The sequence below is a fragment of the Chrysemys picta genome, chromosome 6 (assembly GCF_011386835.1).
Source record: "Chrysemys picta bellii isolate R12L10 chromosome 6, ASM1138683v2, whole genome shotgun sequence".
In the NCBI taxonomy this organism is placed as follows: domain Eukaryota; kingdom Metazoa; phylum Chordata; order Testudines; family Emydidae; genus Chrysemys; species Chrysemys picta.
The window spans coordinates 117,817,706-117,838,946 of NC_088796.1; the positions used below are offsets into that span (position 1 = coordinate 117,817,706).

The following is a 21,241-nucleotide window of genomic DNA, read 5'->3' on the forward strand; positions in this document are numbered from 1 at the left end:
TACAGTCACTGAAGCATGAATTCTAAAATCTTTTGTGTGGATATACATACGAAGTTTTAAACAAATTGATGGGGCTTTTATTTAATATTCTAAAATGGTTGCAGTAGTAGTCAAAGCTGCCTTCAGTAATGACCTGTCTGGAGTCTCGTGAGAGTTTCTCAGAAGTCATCCTCGAGGCAGACCCTGAGTAATGTACAAATCACACAATTAAAACAGGTCTCACTTGTTATACACAGATTCTTTTTAAACAAAATGAATTTTCCCATCGCTGAAAGAGAAGCAAGGGAGGATCAAGAATGTGAAACAGAGAATGTAAAGGAATTTGCCTGATCCAGGTTAAAAGTGGATGAACTATTTTTTACCTTTGCAAGAGATTGTCTGCAAAATGTAACCGTAGCAACAACAGTAATATTCCTTACCCTCCTGAAATGAACAGTTTCCAAAGCACAGCACAGCAGTACTTCTTTAGATGATGCTTTGGCAGGTAGTGAATAATGTGTGACAGTGTACAATACAAAGAACCCTTGTTTTAATCTATTGCTGTGTTCACAAGGCAGGAATAATAATACTTTGCTATTACGGGACATTTTCCATGCAAGGTTCACAAAGTACTTTGCAAAACGCAAATGAATAAAGTCTTGCAACACTCACTTTCATCAGAGAAATGTCATCCCTGTTCTGTAAATGGGTTTGAGTCTAGATTAATCTGCATCCCGTTGAGCTGTCATAGTATTTCATATTTACCTGATGGGAATGTTGTTACGTGTCCAGGTAATCTCTGGCTCGGGGTAGGAGTCCACTACACACATGAATTTAGCAACCTCTTCTACTAATGCGTCCACGGTTTCCAGAGGAGTGTTGATAAGGGGAGCTACAGAAAGAAGGGGAGAAAACATGCGATTTCAATCCTGGGTTTCTTCTGAGCAATGACTGCTAATTCATCAAACCGCCTATTGACTTCACAGGCACAAACCAATGGGACGCTGCTGTGAAGGGCCAATGTAAGTGGGGTCACCTCCCGACCCCTTCCCTGGAATTCAGTAATTCTCCGACACGGAACTAGGCCACTCATAACCGGCCAGTGGGGTTGGCAGTTCTCTGCACCCCCAGCACTCGCAAGTCTGCACACTCTTCCAGTACACACTGGGCCTCCTGCACTAGCACAGTTGAACTGAGGTTCCCATAGGCATTTATTTCCTGGTTTCTTTGTCATGTTTTTTTTTTCTTAAACTCTCTAAGGGATAGACAGTGAAGTTACCCCAAATCTGGTGTGATTCAAAGAGTCACAGTTCAGTCCCTGCTTCCCCCTCCATGCCCGCTCAGCAGCAGTGGTTGGCATGTTGGGGGGCAGGGTCAAATCCTAGGCTTTGCCAACTACCTGCCTACACAAGGGGACCTAGTGGCTCCAGCAGCAACTGCTCATCTTTGCATGGACCAGCAATGCTGGATCTATCCGTGGGAATAAGAGGGCTCCTTGACACCCCTGGGTGAGTGTGATGCGCCACTGATGCCAAAAAATGTGAGCTTCAGGAATCCTTGTCATTAATGCAGACTATTTCAGTTCTACTGTATTTCTTTATTTTTTAAAAAATGTGTAATACTATTACTGGCATAGGAATAATTTATAAATGCCTGTAGCGGGGTGGTTACCCTGCTCCTGTCCGGAGAGGTTAAAAACAGCCTGGGAGAGGGCTGTGACAAGCAGCTCCAAGGCTGAATGGGGAGGCAGCCTCAGCTGGGGCCACGCCCCAATCAGGGCCCAGCTGGCCCTTATAAGAGAACAGTGGGCCAGGAGCAGTCAGTCTCTCTCTGCCTGCAGAGAGGGAAGGGCCTGGCTGCTTAGGAGCTCACAGGGTACCTAGAGTGGAGCAGGGCTGGGGGAAGGCCAGAGGAGCTGGGGAGCTCTGGCCTGGAAACCCCCCAGGCTGCAGGCCTTGTTAAAGGCCCAGGAGGGTAGTGGGGTTGCGGAGGGCAGCCCAGGGGTAGGCCAAGGCAGCAGGTCCAAACCCCTCCTTGGCAATGATGAGTGGCCTTTACAGACTGCAGTCTGCCCCAGTGAACAGGGGTTAGATGGTGACTGGCAGCAGCCACTGAGGCGAGGTGAGGATAAGGGGTTGGGGGTTCCCCTGAGTGGGGGTTGCTGCAGTGGGCAGAACCCCTGGGTAAAGGGCACCGGGGTCCGGGAGGGACACGGGGGCCAGCAGCAAGTGGGACACTGGCTTGCAGAGGGTGCTCTGGAGCTGGAAAAAAAGCTACTTCCCAGGAAACCAGCAGGAGGCGCTGAAGGGGTAAGTCTCGCCCCGTTACAATGCCCGTAAGGTACGGCAATACCACAGCCTGACTGACACACAACCTCTTGTTTCTTTTTCCTTAATAAGCTAGTGCCCAGTGTGATACAGGTAATAGATAACTATACCTTACATTTATTATCGGGCACCCATCATCAACTGAAATGCTGCTTTATCTTTGGAAAGGTATTTTCCAAGCCCCTTGGTAAAAGCTGAAGCATAGTCGGTAGAGATCAAAAGGCACCTCTCATAATTATTTTCCCTCCCCATGGTGATCCCAGCAACCAAAGATACACAACCGGTAACTCTTAATGTATGACTGGTAGAGACACACCTCCAGTACTTGGTACACTGGATTTCATTGACAGCTGTGCATATATTTGAACTAGCCGTCTGCTTCTCTGTGAAATACTGCCGTGAACATGAAGGAGCAACAAAAGAAATCCCAGTGACCTTTAAACAGTACAAAGAAAATGATCTTGCCTGTACATAAATTACTAAATAGACATACTGTGTTTACTGCAGAGATGTCTGGTACATTTTGATGTCTCTTGGTGGAAAAAAATCTTGTCTGCTTCCTCTCTAGCCAATACAATCAATCTTAAATATTCCTGAGCACTAAAATGCACCAAAAACATATGGCAATGTGAGGCACTCCAGTATAAATGAGACAGACTATTTAGCTGGTATAGTACAGAATTTGTGCCTGATTCTTTTCTCACTTACCTGGGTGTAACTTAGGCCTCCATTGGCGTTATGGAGTCCAACTGGAGTAAAATTGAGGAGAATCAGGCCCTTCATGCTAACTGTACCTTTCAAGTTCACATTATTGTACAGTATTTTTGAAAATTGCTACCAAAACATGTTTATGCTAATAAAATTTCTTTTCAATACGACTGCAAACTGCCCATAGTGATCAGTAATTACAGCTATGTGAAAAACAAATCATAATTCTGCAGCTAAAAGAAACAAGATAGTTGCATCAGGTTATCACTGCTTTAAAGGATGCAGGGTGTTTGTTTATTACTGTGTAAGAAGTCTCTTCCTCATTGTTCGCAAGTGTTACAGCTGGGGTAAAATCCTGGCCCCACTGAGGTCAATGGGAGTTTTATCACTGACTTCAGTGAAGTCAGGATTTCACTCCCGGTCCTATTGAAAAAGACGTCAAGAAAATAATTGTATTGAAATGTTAGAAACCACACACCGAGGCACTTTTTGAAGGCATTTACTGTTGCTAGTACGTTTTCTGCCCTAAATCTGTTCATTTTAAAGAGGACTTAGTTATTTTGTGAATCATATTTTTATGGCTGGGTTCTATTATGGGATGGATTGGTTGCAACAGCTTTCTTGTATGTGATATTTTAAATGATATTGGCATGCCTAGAACTGTGGAAGGTGCATTTTGATCTCAAGCTACTTTAATTAATGAATTAGCTAAAATGCATTCTGTATACTGCATACTGATTGTATTCATGAGATAAATGTAGCTATGTTGAGGGAGAATGCAGTAACAGCTGATATACTGGATGTATTACTGATAGTACTTTGCTCATCAGGCAAAACAAGATCCCCTAAGAGTTAGGTAGTAAACAGATAGAATGGACACAATTGAAGAGTTTTATTTTACCTTTTTACTGGTAGATAAGTTACCATTGGCACTAGCATTATTCTGCTTTATGGGCCTCATCCAGCTCCCATTCAAATTAATGGCATAACTCTCAGGGCAAGATTAACCACTATATGTATAGGGAATGGCCTCCAAACTACTAATATTTTACCTGTCAGAAAAACAGTTAAAAGAAAACTTGTTAGCAGTGCCCTCTGTTGCTTTCTAAGCCTTTATAACGATAATGTTAATAACTGGGGATATCCTGAACTTACCTTCCTATCTTTTTATTTTCCCAGATTAAAATTTAATATTGGGATAATAGAGAAGATTGAGAAAGTATTATTTTACTAGGATGAGAGAAAAGAAGGACACAGGTCCAAGCAGTACTTGATGTGTTTGTGTGGCACAGTAATTTGTGGGTTGTGCCACCATTTTGTTTCTGTCCAGGGAGAGATCCCCAAAATGGCAGTGACCGATGCTTATTTAGAGATTGACATAAAAAAACTCCTGGTGTCGATGAGAACCAGTGCTTTCCCAGCCAGAAAATCACATCCAATCAAATGGTGTCCATATTGCCAATGTTTAAATTAATTGAGAAAAATGCACATGCCTAGGTTTGAGAAACCGGCCAAGACTTTTGCATGCTGCAGCACACAGGTCAGTCAGGACTATGCCTCTGACATTTTTAGATCTCATTATAACTTTAAATAGCATCATAAGACCTATAACTTCTCCATCCTTAAGGCCATTCAGATGCCATTTTCCTGGGCAACAACTGTAAGTTTAGGAAGTAGTAAAAGGATTCACGGTCAATATTAAAAGTTTCTAGTGAGAAGATAGTGGACCCTGTTCTAAGTTCAGTCCATCAGTGAGTACTGGGTTGTTTTTTATTTTGAAATTAATCTTTTTTAAGTGAACAAATGAAACAGGAAAATAAAATTTATCCCCATTCCGGCATTGTAGACTCTTGGAAATAGTGAAACTTCTGTAACTATGAACTGCTCTTGTGTGCATTTCTGACCATTGCTGGTCCAGCTTTGCTGCAAAACCTATCAAAGATATTATTTTGTGGTCTTTTCAGCACACTTGGTTGCATTCACATGTTCAGACTCGCTCATGAAACACGCCAATTGACATGAACATGACGTTTAGCTTTCTTAAAAAGAAAATCCAGTGCAAATGTTTCATGAAAGGGCAGATGTCTCTTCATTGCATGATGGTATCAGAAAAATCATTTCTATCTCGTTTTGTTTTCTTGTCTCCACAGTCTTGCTACTATCTACCATGCTCTTCCCAAGCCTTATCTAGTGTTGCTGCCTTAATACAAAACCTTGGGGCCAATTTCCATGTCAACAAATTTGGAAAGCAAACAAAACAGTCTGATCACTGGTTATAAGTATTCATCTTGACTTGGGCAGAGCTATTGGCATAATAGGTGACTAGCAGCTTCCTCTTGGGTTAAATTTCTTTTTCCAGAGGCAGTGTAGTTTATGGTATATTTTGATCCGGTCCAAATAATCAATATGAAAAAATTAAAAAGTTACATTCGCCTAGCTGACAGTTGGGTTCCCTTATGGTTAATCTTCAGTTCCCATTTCAATAAAGTTGCATTTGCATCTCAGAATTTTCTGAACCGATTTTTAGAATCTCATATGGCTACTTATTGTGTGTGTGTGTGTGTATATATGTGTGTGTGTGTGTATATATGTGTGTGTGTGTGTATATATGTGTGTGTGTGTGTGTGTGTATATATATATATATATAGGCATTTTATATATACACATGTATATGCATTATATTTACAAATATGATTTATACATCTACATACATAGACGCACCAGAATATCATAAATCTTTTGATCCTAACACATAGTATACCCATCAGCAGCTAAGTCTTAGTAGCTTCCTTTGACATGACAAACACCCATCCTATGCAAACTGGACCCAAAGAACATCCTTGCCCTTTACAGTGACACTAAGTGCTATCTGTAAATAAACACCCTTCAGCTTTAGGTAGAAATGCAGGATTATTTCATCATTATCCTCTAAAGACAATAAAGAAATGACCAGACTAGTGAAACTGAAAGCAGCGCATTTATACAGTTTTCAGTAATGACACCAGGGTCCCGACTTACAAGCCTTGCCTGTCCTTATAAAAACTCCTTAACCAGTCACAAAAGCTAAGAGAAGATGAAGGCTGTTTAAACAAACCTTTTGGAAGTTTTTCAGCTAAACTGAAGGCCGCCAGGGTGAAGATATGTACGAGTGGAATGTTCATTAAGTCTTTCATGGTTAATCCAGAATCATACAACGCTCCTTTAGGCAAAGTGCACTGAGTTCCCTGCCAGTTTCATTTTAAACCATGGTTTGTTACAAAGTGCCTCAGTTAATGACCGTCTCTGCTGCGGCGTGTATGGGATCTAACTATAATCAGGAATTCTCAGACGTGGCTGCAGTGATGGACAGGGCCAGCTGGTGTGCGTCCACTTAGGTCAGTACGAAAATGTGGGGCTCATGAAACAAGAGAAAGCAAATCCCTTTAGAATTCCTTTTGAGCAAAGAGAGGGGAATACAATGGCTGAATGCCTTTCCAAAACAATAACCTGACCAGTACAGCACAAATTGCCAGGCCTTTACCCCAGCCCAAGGTAAATACACTAGTAATACATATGTTTGTCATTGACACTGGATTTTCTTTCAATTTGGTCCTCTTTTTCTCCTTCTCTCTCTCTTTTGTCATAAACCCTGGTGAGTAGCTGAAATATACCACCTGTTCTACTTCAGAGAGCACTTTTCTTTTGCTTAGTATGTACATCTGCTAGAGCACGAGATGTTTGAACCTGTGAACTGAAAGCTGGTCTTGTTTATCAAGGAGACTGTCAGTTCTCCAGATTGGTTGCAGCAAACTGAGAAAGCAATGTCATATCCTGCAAATAGACTCTTGAACCCATACAAGCTTTGGGAAAGTGAAAGATTAATAGCTATCAGGGGAAGTTGCTCAATTTGCGCTCTGGAAGACCAAGTGTATTTCATTATAATCTCAGCAACAGCATGGTCAATTCAGGCAACAGTTGATGTATTCATTTTATGAAATATACATGTTAAATCTAGGCATGATTATCTCAGTGATTTCTTATTATTAGCCAAATCTATATTGAAAAACAAAGCACATTTTCAAGGGAACCTCAATACAACACCTACATATGCACCCAATTTGTATTTATTGTATATTTTTGTGTTTGTGCAGATGCCCAGCATTTGCATGAGTCCCAACCATGCCAGCAGTGCAGATTGGCATGTTAGTCTCCAAATTTTCAAAAGTGGTCACTAATTTTAGGTGCCTCCCTTTTTTTTTAATTTACTTCATTGTATCTTCACTTCCTGAAGATGGGCCCTGAAAAATTGAGGACCCCAAGATTAGTGAAAACTTTTGAAAGTATAGGCCTAAAGAACTATTTAAATTACAACTACCGAATATCTGGGCTTTTCCCACATCCCCCACCTTGTGTGCCTGCTGTAGACAAGGAGTCACTTGTAGTGAATGTGCTAAAGCACTGGTGAAGGAAGGAAGAAAAGTCCTACCTATCCACGGAGAACTAGCAAGGGCAGTAGCAGTCCTGAAACACGCCTGAAACATCTTATAGAGTGAAGAGCTCAAAGGGGCTAGAGGGAGGAGTAGGGGAGAGAAGGGGGATACAGGAGGTTTGGATTCAGAGCACAGATACTGGAAAAACCTGAGCAAAAGCAGGGGACTGCCTTTTTGTTGTGATTGTACTGCCCCTAGCCCAATGGGGTCCTGGTCCATGACTGGGGCTCCTTTGGTGCTCCTATGGAAATAATAATAATTAATATAGAATAAAGAATGGGAAAATCTGAAGGGAGGGAAACAGGTTCTAGACAAATTGCTCTAAGAATTATAGATGTCAATGCGTCTGAAGTGGGTATTCACCAACGAAAGCTTATGCTCCAATACATCTGTTAGTCTATAAGGTGCCATAGGACTCTTTGTCACTTTTTACAGATCCAGACTAACACGGCTACCCCTCTGAGATTTCAGTAGTGAATGTGGTCCTTTTTATACAGGTTTTTAGCCATCCTATTAAATATTTTTAAACTCTAAGGGTATGTCTACACTACGAAATTAGTTCGAATTTATAGAAGCCGGTTTTATTGAAATCGGTTGTATACAGCCGATTGTGTATGTCCACACAATAAAATGCTCTAGGTGCTCTAGTCGGCAGACCGCGTCCACAGTACGAGGCTAGCGTCGACTTCCGGAGCATTGCACTATGGGTAGCTATCCCACAGTTCCCGCAGTCTCCGCCGCCCCTTGGAATTCTGGGTTGAGATCCCAATGCCCAGATGATGCAAAACAGTGTCGCGGGCGGTTCTGGGTACATGTCGTCAGGCCCCTCCCTCCCCCGTCACAGCAACGGCAGACAATAGATTCGCGCCTTTTTATCTGGGTTACCTGGGTTACCTGTGCAGACAACATGGAGCCCGCTCAGCACAGCTGAGCTCACCGTCACCATATGTCCTCTTGGTGCCGGCAGACGTGGGACTGCATTGCTACACAGCAGCAGCTGCTAACTGCCTTTTGGCGGTAGACGGTGCAGTAGACTGGTAGCCTTCATCGGCGATCTGGGTGCTGGCAGCCGTGGGGCTTGCCTTTTGGCAGTAAATGGTGTATTATGACTGTTAGCCGGCCTATTACAAGTCGGGTCATCGCACGTTAGCAGAGTCTTCCCCGAGCAGCCGATTGTGCAATAGGCCTGAAGACCATCGTCATACACCGCCCCGTATTTGCTGCCAAGCACCCAGAAAGATGCCGAAGGCTATCAGTCACGCTGCACCGTCGTCTTAAGATGTAAAAAAATAGATTTTCTCTGTATTCATTTGCTTCCCCCTCCCTCCGTCAAATCAACGGCCTGCTAAACCCAGGGTTTTCAGTTTAATCTTTGGGGGGGACCAGTCTGTGACAGTTGTTTGTGTCTCTCCCTGATGCACAGCCACCGTTCTTTATTTTAATTCCCTGTGCCTGTACGCCATGTCGTCACTCGGCCCCCCTCCCTCCTTCCCCTAGGCCGTCAGATACTACGTTTGCGCCACAGCTCGAGCCGAGAAGCGGTTCGCGCCTTTTCTTTGAATTCTGGGTTGAGATCCCAATGCCCGGATGATGCAAAACAGTGTCGCGGGCGGTTCTGGGTACATGTCGTCAGGCCCCTCCCCCCTCGTCACAGCAACGGCAGACGATAGATTCGCGCCTATTTACCTGGGTTACCTGTGCAGACAACATACCACGGCAAGCATGGAGCCCGCTCAGCTCAGCTGAGCTCACCGTCACCATATGTCCTCTGGGTGCCGGCAGACGTGGGACTGCATTGCTACACAGCAGCAGCTGCTAACTGCCTTTTGGCGGTAGACAGTGTAGCATGAGTGATAGCCATGGGGCTGGTAGCCGTAGTGCTGCATTGCACCAGCCCCTTCCAGGCGATGGTATATTATGACTGGTACCCATCGTCGTCATACTGGTATGGCTGTCAATCATGGCCACCTGGGCAGACATGCTACTGTTTTGATGATGACGGTTACCAGTCATAATATACTATTTTCTGCCAATTGCCCAGTATTGTCTGCTAAGCACCCAGAAGAGGCCGAGGGCGATGCTGGGTGCTGGCGGACGTGGGGCTGGCAGACGTGGGGCTGCATTGCTACACAGCAGCAGCCCCTTGCCTTTTGGCAGATGATGGTATATTATGATTGGTACCCATCGTCGTCGTATTGGTATGGCTGTCACTCATGCTGCAGCGTCGGCTGCCACCTTAAGATGTAAAAAATAGATTTGTTCTGTGTTCATTTGCTTCCCCTTCCTCCGTGAAATCAACGGCCTGCTAAGCCCAGGGTTTCCAGTTTAATCTTTGGGGGCACCATTCTGTGTGACAGTTGTTTGTGTTTCTCCCTGTTCCTGTACCTGTACGCCATGTCGTCACTCGGCCCTCCCTCCCTCCCTCCCTCCCGCCCTCCTTCTCCTGGTCCATCAGATACTACTTTCGCGCCTTTTTTCTGACCAGGCGCCATAGCTAGCACTGGGATCATGGAGCCCGCTCAGATCAACGCGGCAATTATGAGCACTATGAACACCACGCGCATTGTCCTGGAGTATATTCAGAGCCAGGACATGCCAAGGCGAAACCCGGACCAGGCGACGAGGCGATTGCAGCACGGCGACGAGAGTGATGAGGAAATTGACATGGCCATAGACCTCTCACAAGGCACAGGCCCCAGCAATGTGGAAATCATGGTATTACTGGGGCAGGTTGATACCGTGGAACGCCGATTCTGGGCCCGGGAAACAAGCACAGACTGGTGGGACCGCATCGTGCTGCAGGTATGGGACGATTCCCAGTGGCTGCGAAACTTTCGCATGCGTAAGGGCACTTTCATGGAACTTTGTGACTTGCTTTCCCCTGCCCTGAAACGCCAGGATACCAAGATGAGAGCAGCCCTCACAGTTGAGAAGCGAGTGGCGATAGCCCTGTGGAAGCTTGCAACGCCAGACAGCTACCGGTCAGTCGGGAATCAATTTGGAGTGGGCAAATCTACTGTGGGGGCTGCTGTGATCCAATTTGCCAGGGCAATGAAAGACCTGGTGATAGCAAGGGTAGTGACTCTGGGCAACGTGCAGTCAATAGTGGATGGTTTTGCTGAAATGGGATTCCCAAACTGTGGCGGGGCCATAGACGGAACCCATATCCCTATCTTGTCACCGGAGCACCAAGCCACCGACTACGTAAACCGCAAGGGGTACTTTTCAATGCTGCTGCAAGCCCTGGTGGATCACAAGGGACGTTTCACCAACATCAACGTGGGATGGCCGGGAAAGGTACATGATGCTCGCGTCTTTAGGAACTCTGCTCTGTTTCGAAAGCTGGAGGAAGGGACTTTCTTCCCGGACCAGAAAGTGACCATTGGGGATGTTGAAATGCCTATCGTGATCCTTGGGGACCCAGCCTACCCCTTAATGCCATGGCTCATGAAGCCGTACACAGGCAGCCTGGACAGGAGTCAGGACCTGTTCAACTACAGGCTGAGCAAGTGCCGAATGGTGGTGGAATGTGCATTTGGACGTTTAAAAGCGCGCTGGCGCAGCTTACTGACTCGCTCAGACCTCAGCGAAAAGAATATCCCCATTGTTATTGCTGCTTGCTGTGCGCTCCACAATATCTGTGAGAGTAAGGGGGAGACCTTTATGGCGGGGTGGGAGGTTGAGGCAACTCGCCTGGCCGCTGATTACGCGCGGCCAGACACCAGGGCGGTTAGAGGAGCACAGCAGGGCGCGGTGCGCATCAGAGAAGCTTTGAAAACGAGTTTTGTGACTGGCCAGGCTACTGTGTGAAACTTCTGTTTGTTTCTCCTTGATGAACCCTCCAACCCCCCCCGACCCGGTTCACTCTACTTCCCTGTAAACCAACCACCCCACCCCACCCTCCCCTCCCCTCTCGCTTGCAGAGGCAATAAAGTCATTGTTTTTTCACATTCATGCATTCTTTATTAGTTCCTTACAGAGGTAGGGGGATAATTGCCAAGGTAGCTGGGATGGGTGGGGGAGGAGGGATGGAAAAGGACATACTGCATTTTAAAACTTTAACTCTTATTGAAGCCCAGCCTTCTGATGCTTGGGCGATCATCTGGGGTGGAGTGACTGGGTGGACGGAGGCCCCCCCACCGTGTTCTTGGGCGTCTGGGTGAGGAGGCTATGGAACTTGGGGAGGAGGGCTGTTGGTTACACAGGGGCTGTAGCGGCGGTCTCTGCTCCTGCTGCCTTTCCTGCAACTCAACCATACGCTCGAGCATATCACTTTGATGCTCCAGCAGACGGAGCATTGCCTCTTGCCGTCTGTCTGCAAGCTAACGCCACCTATCGTCTTCAGCCCGCCACCTCTCCTCTCGTTCATGTTGGGCTTTTCTCATCTCCGACATTGAATGCCTCCACGCATTCTGCTGTGCTCTATCAGCGTGGGAGGACATCTGCAGCTCCGTGAACATCTCGTCCCTCGTCTTACGTTTTCTCTTTCTAATGTTCACGAGCCTCTGCGAAGGAGAAACATTTGCAGCTGGTGGAGGAGAAGGGAGAGGTGGTTAAAAAAGACACATTTTAGGGAACAATGGGTACACTCTTTCATTACAAGGTCGCATATTTTGGCTTGCAGGCAGCCATCGTAGGCCACAGTGTTTTGGCTTTTTTAACCTTCTTAACATGCGGGAAAGGTTGCAAACAGCAGCGCATTTCCCATATCAAGGATGAATTGGGTTGTCCATTTAAAATGGGGTTTCAATGTAAAAGGAGGGGGCTGCGGTTTCCCGGTTAACATGCGGCACAAACACAAGTAAACCACCCTCCCCCCCCCCCCCCCCCCACACACACGATTCTCTGGGATGATCACTTCACCCCTCCCCCCCTACCGCGTGGTTAACAGCGGGGAACATTTCTGGTCAGAATAGCAGGAACGGGCGCCTCTGAATGTCCCCCTTAATAAAATCACCCCATTTCAACCAGGAGAGCTTTCTGGAGATGTCCCTGGAGGATTTCCGCTCCATCCCCATACACGTTAACAGACTTGCTTGCTTTTTTTTTGTAATGTTTACAAATATTTACAAAGTTACACTCACCAGAGGTCTCCTGTGTGCCCTGAGGGTCTTGGGTGAGTTCGGGGGTTACTGGTTCCAGGTCCAGGGTCACAAACATATCCTGGCTGTTGGGGAAACCGGTTTCTCCGCTTCCTTGCTGCTGTGAGCTACCTACAGTACCTCCATCGTCATCTTCCTCGTTCCCTGAACCGTCTTCCCTGTGTGTTTCTCCAGTGAGAGAGTCATAGCACACGGTTGGGGTAGTGGTGGCTGCACCCCCTAGGATCGCATGCAGCTCCGCGTAGTAGCGGCAAGTTTGCGGCTCTGCCCCGGACCTTCCGTTTGCTTCTCTGGCTTTGTGGTAGGCTTGCCGTAGCTCCTTAATTTTCACGCGGCACTGCTGTGTGTCCCTGTTATGGCCTCGGTCCTTCATGGCCTTGGAGATCTTTTCTAATACTTTTCCATTTCTTTTACTGCTACGGAGTTCAGCTATCACTGCTTCATCTCCCCATATGGCGAGCAGATCTCGTACCTCCCGTTCGGTCCATGCTGGAGCTCTTTTGCGATCCTGGGAGGACTCCATGACGGTTACCTGTGCTGATGAGCTCTGCGTGGTCACCTGTGCTCTCCACGCTGGGCAAACAGGAAATGAAATTCAAACCTTCGCGGGTCTTTTCCTGTCTACCTGGTCAGTGCATCTGAGTTGAGAGCGCTGTCCAGAGCGGTCACAATGAAGCACTGTGGGATAGCTCCCGGAGGCCAATAACATCGAATTCCGTCCACACTACCCCAATTCCGACCCGCAAAGGCCGGTTTTATCGCTAATCCCCTCGTCGGAGGTGGTGTAAAGAAACCGGTTTAAAGGGCCCTTTAAGTCGAAAGAAAGGGCCTCGTTGTGTGGACGTGTCCAGGCTTAATTCGGTTTAACGCTGCTAAAGTCGACCTAAACCCGTAGTGTAGACCAGGCCTTAGTATGGTTTGAAAACCTATAGAAAGGTCACTGTTTTCTTGTTAGTTCTATAGCATTTTACCATAAAGGTAGACAGTAGGGGGTAAGGGTGAAACCTAAGGCATAGGAGAAAGCAGAAATAAAGGGAAGGAAGAGAGAAACAAGGGGAAATTTGGGGGAAGGATGCAGGATCTCAGGAAAGGACAAGAAAGGTCTTTATGAGGAGTCAGGGTTGCAATGTATACAAATAGAGTAGTATCCCTTTAAATAGCTTGTGAGACATCTAGTGGTGCTCGCTGTGTTCTTTAGTATTGGAGCTAGCAGAAGCCAGTCAGAGCAGAAGTGTGTAAGTGTGTGTGTGTGTGTGTGTAAATAAAAAAAATGGTTATTTAGGGGCCACTGTGCCTCAAGTAGGGTTGGCATCTCCAAGATTGTCCTGGAGTCTCCAGGAATTAAAGATTAATCTCTAAGTAAAGAATATGTCATGTGCTGAAACTTCCAGGAATACATCCATCCAAAACTGGCAACCCTATGAGTCTGTAGTTTCTTCATATTGTTTTTGTTGCAAAAAAGCAAAAGATACAACTGGGAGGCTCAGGAACTTGGCGAGGAGAAGAAAGGTGTTGGGGGGAGACAAAGACACAGAAGAATTAGATTCAGAAGGGGAAGATGCCCCCGGAAGATAAATGAGTATAGGAAGAAGAGAGGAATCTTCCTTTTCCAGGCCACCATGCATTCCTTAGGAGAGGCAATAATTATGTTTTCTTATTTTAAAAAAAAAAGGGGGGGGTGTTGTTCTGCATGTGAGTTTTGTGGTCCGTAGTCAGTAAAACAGGGCAACAGCACCACACACTTACTGCTGCCACCTTTACTCCAGAAGCTTTCAGTCACCAAGGATTCTACTGTAGACTGTCACAATAGCACCACAATGTTTGGTTAGTTTTCCCTCACAGATCACTAAGAAGCCGGGGAGCAGCCAAGGGATATGCAATAATATTGGGTCTAAGTTAATGTTGTGCGGAGTTCTTTGGAATTTCCAGGCTTTTGAATACTTGGTTTCTCAACTTCACTTATGCATTGACAGTAGTTCTTGCAATAAACATATGGAATTCAGTGGAATTTTCCCAGACAGGGAAATGGAGTTAAAGCGGCCAGAACTTCGTACGTGTGTTTGTGAGAGACAGAAAGAAATACAAGATGGTGTGTGGTATTACAACAATGTTGTTGGCATTTGTTTGGCGTTGCAACATTACTTAGGAGTAAAATTCTTCAGATGAAGCACTTTTTTAAGTGGGGGTTAAAGTTGAAAGTACATATCCGTGAACTGAATATTAAAGTTATTTAAACTAAAACAAACCTTGGGGAACTAAGAAATTCAGAGTTAAGGCAGAATTTACAAAAAAAGAAACACAAATGCCCGGAGAGTCCGCATCGCTATATACATCACTGACCTCCTACTCCAGCTCTATTTTGAGGACTTTAGTGTTGCACCTTTATGTTAACCCAGGACTGAATTTCATCCTCAGAACCTGCTCAATCAGTTGAGTTTGGTTTTGTAGCCAAGATTTTTATAGGGGCTTGAAGTCCACTGGCATAGGCTGCAGAAATGTGTTATTTGGTGAAGCCTTTATATTTTTAGAGTGACCATATTACACCTAACCTTTCATGTGACCCTTCTTTTTTTTAATTGAGGCTTTTAACTTTTCCTTAAAATGAAAGAAGATAATATATTGGTTAAATTTGAATGGAAAGTAGTGCACATGTGAACCAAAGACTATTGGTTTTACAGATTTTTCCAGACACATAGATCAGATTACTATTATTGTTTTACAATGGTACCTAGAGGTCCCAGCCAAGATTGGGATCCCATTGTACTAGATATTATACACAAACATAGTAGACAGGCCCTGTTCTGAGAAACTTACAGTTCCAATAAAGACTTACTGGAAGTCAGTTGGAGTACTTACAGTGCACTAAGTTAAGCATATGCAGAATCTTTTGCAGAATTGGTGCCTATAAAAACAAGATTGGGAAAGGGTTGGCGAGGATACTTCGTCACTACTGGAGCATGCTGAATTAGACATTGGCTATAATAATTTAACCCTTTTTTCTATTCATGAATCATTTAAAAATTGATCTTGATTTCTGTAAAGAAATTCGCTAGACAAATATCGACTTTGTCAGGAGCCGAGAGGAAGAATCTAAGACATCCATTATTCTTGTAACACTCTCTTGCTATATATTGTACTGGATTTTTTAAGTTACAGGATCTGCCATAGAGGATGTGGTCATTGACCAATCTAATCCAGTATTTTATGTTTGACCGTGGTCATTACCTGACACCTTAATGAAATATGCAACCCCCTTGTAAGGAATCTAGCTAACTACTATGATGTGTGCAGGGGACATAGTAAAGCATGAGATTTAGTTGCCCTTATAGTCTTAACTCCTACAGCTACAAATGTTTTTAATGATCATAAAATTATCCAACTTTTAAACGCAGCCCCATGGTATTACTATCAATAAGGCTCAACAACCTCCTGCAGCAATGAATTCCACTCTCAGCTGTGTAAAGAAGTATTTCCATTAAATTTATTCTAAACTTGCTTCCCTTTAATTCAATCAAGCATCCCACTTGTTCTTTAATGACATGAAGGGATGAAAAGGAGTGATAAATTCATTTTCACTCTGCCATTCATAATGCTGAATAATGCTGTCAAGTCCTTCTTAATCTTCTCATTCTGAGACTAAATTATCTCAGACTTTGAATTATTTCATTATATTTAGTGGTACCATAGTTCAGGTGCCTCAGGCCCCCAGTCTCTGTTGTGGCCTGGGCTCTCTGGCCAGACTACATCTCCCATGCTACAATGCAGTCTCCCTTCTGACTGGCATGTGGTGGCTCATTGGAGTCCCAATTCGGGGTGTATCATGGGAGTTGTAGCCCAGCCAGAGAGACTGGCCCATATGGGAAAATAGGGGCATCAGTCACCCAAACTACAACTGCCCAATCTCTTTCCTCCTATTGTGGAAGTGCCGAGAAAGGAGCAGCTATTTCAGCCCTATGGCCTGCATGTGGCTTGTGGGGTCGGGGAGGGAGAGGGAATGTTCCCTACACAAAAGTCCAATAACTTAGGCTTTACACGTATATGGTGAGTCTTGGTCTCAGAGAATGCAATTCTGCTGTAAGAGAATCCTTTCAAAGCTAAAGTCAGTTCAGTCCCTACAGAGCCCCCTGCCCTGAAACATTTCCCCTTAATTGGTATAATTTGGGAGAGATCCATCTTTCATTTACTTCCACACTTTCTCCATCCCCCACGTTCACACAGACATGCAAGCTGACACCGAGCCATGCACTGCCTTCTGTTACACAGGTCACTGGAGTTACAGGATGTAATTGAGTTTGCATAGGGATATCTGAGGGAAGAAGATTCACACATTACATTTGAGTTTTGCTAGCATTGCCCTTTTTCTACAAAGAATACAGCTAAGATAGTCATGTGGCTATCTTTGTTCCCTAGCAGATCACTACAGATTAATCCTTTACTATACATGGACCTCCCGCAACTGGGAGACCTGACATTTCTTCTCCGTGAAGTACCAGCTTGCCAGTGCTTAACCTCACTCTCCTGAAAATCTTACAGCCTAGTTATCCTCAGCAACAGTGCCACAAGAAAGCTGTTGCTGTGTTTCTGAGCCAGCTGGTGGCGGTTTTGATTTCTCTACAGAATGACACCCCAAGCAGGTGCATAAAGTCTTGGTGTTCACTGTTCTCTAGTTTCAGCCCTTCTGACTCTAAATGTAGTAAGAGGACTGTAAACTCCTGGGCCACTATGCCCATTGATTTATGAAACCCTCACCCTATCACATGGTGCAACAGCTCAATGAGTGAGAAATCAGAGATACATTTAGCAGAGCCTGTATGGAAATCAGATAAGTACCCCTTTCACTTTTGGTGGGGATAGAGAACTTCCCAGTACATTCCCATTTGGCAACTTTGGCCGTTATACAGAAATGCACAGTTACGTGGTCCCTTACAAAGCGATGTAGAGTGCATTTTATTATACGGAATCTTAGACTAGAAGATGGAATCTGATGCATGTGATTCCAAGGCATAAAAAGAAAATCACTTATTAAAGCTTGAAGTAAGATTGAAAATTCACATAAAATCTGTCATTGTAAAGCAGAATGCTCTTGTGTCTAAAGCATCGTATGGGAAGATAGACCATCTAGGTTCCATTCCCAACTCCACTACAGACTTCCCCTGTGACTTAGGCCAAACTTCTCAAATTTGGGTGCCTAAAGTTGGATACCCAAATCTACTTTTAGCTATTTAAACAGGGGATCTGATTTTTCAGATGTGCTGAATGCTCGCAGCTTCCATAGACTTCAATGGTAATTGGGGGTGATCTATGCAAAATGTAATAAAGACTATGATGGGGTGTTTAATGGACTGGGATTCATTAAGGCTATACATCATGTTGAGATAGATCCCAGTGTAGTGCCAAAATACATGCACCATGTAGCATTGAGAAATAAAGTAAACCTGAACTTGACCAGATGGTGACGGTAGATGTTATTGAGTGAATACCGCACCAACAGACAGCAGCCAGGAAATAAAGTTCCATTGTCTCTTCCCAGAACTCCTGAGTCACTGTTTAATTACTCTCAGCACCTCTGATAATTCCCCCCACTCTTACGTAGGTGCCTCAGTATGGATTCATGTGTCTAACATTAGGCAGCAAGTTTAAAATGTTGCTCTGTTTCAGTTACTATTTTTAATAGACCTTATTTGTATTGTGGTAGTGCCTGGGGACCCCACAGCGCTAGGCATTGTGTGAACAAATAAGTGCCTCACTTTCATATGTGTTTGAACGGCACACAGCATAGAGGGCCCTGGCCTATGATAGTGGTCCTTAGGCACTATTGCAACACGAAAATAATAGTAATTAGTTTCCTCGCTAGTCAGTATTCAGAAACATATTCGCCTTTCAGCAGGAAAGCACCCAGAAACACAGATGTGTCATCACTGAAATATTGTAATATCACTATGGAATCAAATGGGACCTGGGAGCTGTTGCAACATTTTAACATCATGTGAGGAAACTCTATAGCTTGAAAAGTACCGTCATCAATATGGCAGTTTCCTGCTCTATCTGGCTGCAAGTGAAGGGTAATGGAAATGGAACAAGAAATGCTACACCTCAACTGTGGCTGCCCTGTGCTGTCACCTTTGCCATGTTACGTCTATCAGGTTGCAGGTGACCTATCTCAAACCCAAATCGGGGGTATCCCCTCCCCCTCCTTTCACTTCATCGATATGGATGTAAATTGCCACACAATGCTACAGCCAGTAAGGCATTCTGCTAGTGACGATAAGCACGCCTTGATGGCACCCCAGCACAGGAACAACAGTGCAGTCCTTCTGGGCTATGCGCGGCATTCTTAAAAAAACGTCAGCAGAGCTAAGGATACTTGAATTAAAACAGATGCTCTAAGTTACCCCTGTGCAACCCCTTGACATCAATGGTCTTGTGCAAGTGTAACGGAGAGCAGAATATAACCTGTGATCTTTATTCCTTAATAATTCATCTGCTTCTCATTTGAAGCCAGAATCCTTTGACATCCCAATCATTTCCACTAGAGAGGGGCTTGTGCTGTGAAGTTTAGATCCAGCTCTGACCTTCACTAGAGTGTAGGGGTTCTTGGCTCTGGGGTTTTGGTTTAGCTCCATCTCTAATTTCTACAGCAGTCATGTTCTGTATCACAGAGGGGGTGCACAGGAAGGCTTATGCACAGTCCAAGTGTGAGCAGTAAGTAGGGAGGAGAACCCTGGGCTGGCTCTGCATCCTGGGTGAATTTCAGTCCCTCGGAAGAAGCAGTCTGAGTGCAGAAGCACTGGCAGCTGAACACCAATGGCACACAACTGGAGGAGCCTGGCATAATGACACTTTTCATATTGAAAAACTGAGCTAGGCTGTACATAAGCAATGGAAGAACAGCACCCAAGGACAGGAAAACAGTGAGTTAGGGTGAGGTCTGCTAGATCTTTTTTTTTTTTTTTTTTTTTTTTTTAATGATATCCTGTATTTAGAGCCTACTGTCTCTGGTCCTGCATCAAGGCTTTATAGAATCCTCTTTGCCATGTCTTTTCAGCAATAACCATGCAAAGGAAAATACCTTGACCCAAATGTATGATTTTTTTGCACTGTGAATAAAACATTATGCACTCCTGTCCCTTATTCATAAACTTTGTCCTGGCTTTTCCATTCATTACTTGTGTTTTTTTTTTTTTTTTTTTTTTTTTTTCCCTTAAGATGCTCACTCTTAGGTAAGATACTTCATTTTCAACAGTTTCATTCCATGTAGCTGTCAATTAGGTTTCCTACACGCCTGTACAGCATGTAGGACCTGATCTAAACCCCAGTGAAGTCAATAGGAGCCTTTCTGTTAATGTCAGTGGGTTTTGCATAAGGCCTTTGTAGCTTGGCTATCGTAAACTAACTTCACTTAATTGACTTTAATGCAGCTAAGCCTCTTTACATCACTGGTGGATCTGGCCCTGCAAGGTCCATTGTCTCTTGTGAGTGTGTCGTGTTTCAGACCTTTAAGTGTGATGGGTGTACAAACCCCACAGTAGACAGGAAGGGGATTACTGCCACCCCTGCACATTATGTCAAGAGTGGAGGAAGAGTTCAAAAGGGGAGTAGTCAGTAGGAGACCGCTCTGAGAGCAGGACAGTGTTTATCTTCCCAGTGCCTAGGGGGCAGGCCTGGTGAAAGGCAGCAGAGCCTGCTTCCTTTCCTCTGGATGGTCCAAGTTCCCTGAAATGAAGGCAGGCTCTTTGTGGACATTGAGCTGGATTGTGGCTTGCTCAGGGCCCCTCGGAAGGAAGAGAGGCCAGTGGCTTGTCTGTCTGGGACTGGCTATTTGGTTCGTTTTCTTTTTTCCAGTGTCTTTGCTCTTTTCTTTCTTTCCTCATACCCTAGAAGGGGTAAACTTCAGAGGAACTCAGCCAGAGGGCTCATATTCAGTTCCAGGGTGACCAACTGTCCCAGTTTGAGTGACCAGAAACCAAGTGAGTGCATAACCTGTGACACCTCCAGGGGGTGCTGCAGAGGAACTAGGATGGTGACATTAAAGGTATTGTGAATGTTTAAGTGACGTATCCAACAGAGCTGGTTGGAAAATAGGCTTGTTCGTGGAAAGTTTTGACAATGAAATTGTCTTTTCTGTAAATTTTTCCATGGAAAACATCTGTTTGGTAAAAATTTCATATAGCCAAAAAAAAAAAAACCAGCTGAAAACCAAAATATTTTGGCCAAAAAGCAATAATATTTTGATTTGGAAAAACTGCTATGGTGCCTCAGGGAGTTGTAGTTCAGATGCCTGATGCTCCTGTTCTGCAAGATAGGCCGGACTTCCTGGTCGGCCTGTGTCCCATGAGACACCATAATCTCCCCTCTTGGAGTGGGGAGGCAGTTTATCATGGGAATCCCTGGCCATGTGCATCATGGCAGATGTAAGTCTGTCACAAGAGCCTAGCCCATAGAAGAAAATGGAGACTCAAGGCAACTGAACTACAACTCCCATGAGACACTGCAACTGCATGTCCAAATTGAAATATTTCCATTTTCAGATGTTTGTGCGGGAGGGGAGGTTTGAAAAAAAAAATCTAAATTTTCTGTTGAAAGCAGACACTTTTCACGAGCATTTTAGTTTAACTGAAATCACAGTTTTGATGGCAAATTTTCACCTAGCCCTAAT

At 44.7% G+C, this 21,241-nt stretch overlaps 2 protein-coding genes across 2 annotated transcripts in view; both read right to left on the minus strand.

Annotated features, from left to right (window-relative positions):
* The window catches only part of MUSK (muscle associated receptor tyrosine kinase), an 82,593-nt gene extending 76,082 nt beyond the window's left edge, over window positions 1-6,511 (minus strand). The window contains exons 1-2 of the mRNA XM_008168750.4: window positions 6,109-6,511; window positions 745-871 (exon numbers count right to left, since the gene is read on the minus strand). Coding sequence (XP_008166972.2) covers window positions 745-871; window positions 6,109-6,187 — 206 coding nt within the window. The 5' untranslated portion in view covers window positions 6,188-6,511. The remainder of the gene's footprint in view (window positions 1-744; window positions 872-6,108) is intronic.
* A 5,137-nt stretch (window positions 6,512-11,648) lies between these two features.
* LOC135972285 (myb/SANT-like DNA-binding domain-containing protein 2) lies at window positions 11,649-13,502 on the minus strand. Its single transcript, XM_065549723.1, has 2 exons — window positions 12,568-13,502; window positions 11,649-12,011 (listed from the first exon to the last, which is right to left on the minus strand). The coding sequence occupies exons 1-2, from the start codon at window positions 13,106-13,108 to the stop codon at window positions 11,806-11,808; spliced, it is 747 nt and encodes a 248-aa protein (XP_065405795.1). The 5' UTR covers window positions 13,109-13,502; the 3' UTR covers window positions 11,649-11,805.
* Between the last annotated feature and the right edge of the window lie 7,739 nt (window positions 13,503-21,241).

Coding starts and splice junctions, on each gene's coding strand:
- LOC135972285 (XM_065549723.1), bottom strand. CDS start 13,108: ATGGAGTCCTCCCAGGATCGCAAAAGAGCTCCAGCATGGACCGAACGG. Junction 12,012..12,567: donor GGGCACACAGGAGACCTCTG/GTGAGTGTAACT, acceptor CTCCTCCACCAG/CTGCAAATGTTTCTCCTTCG.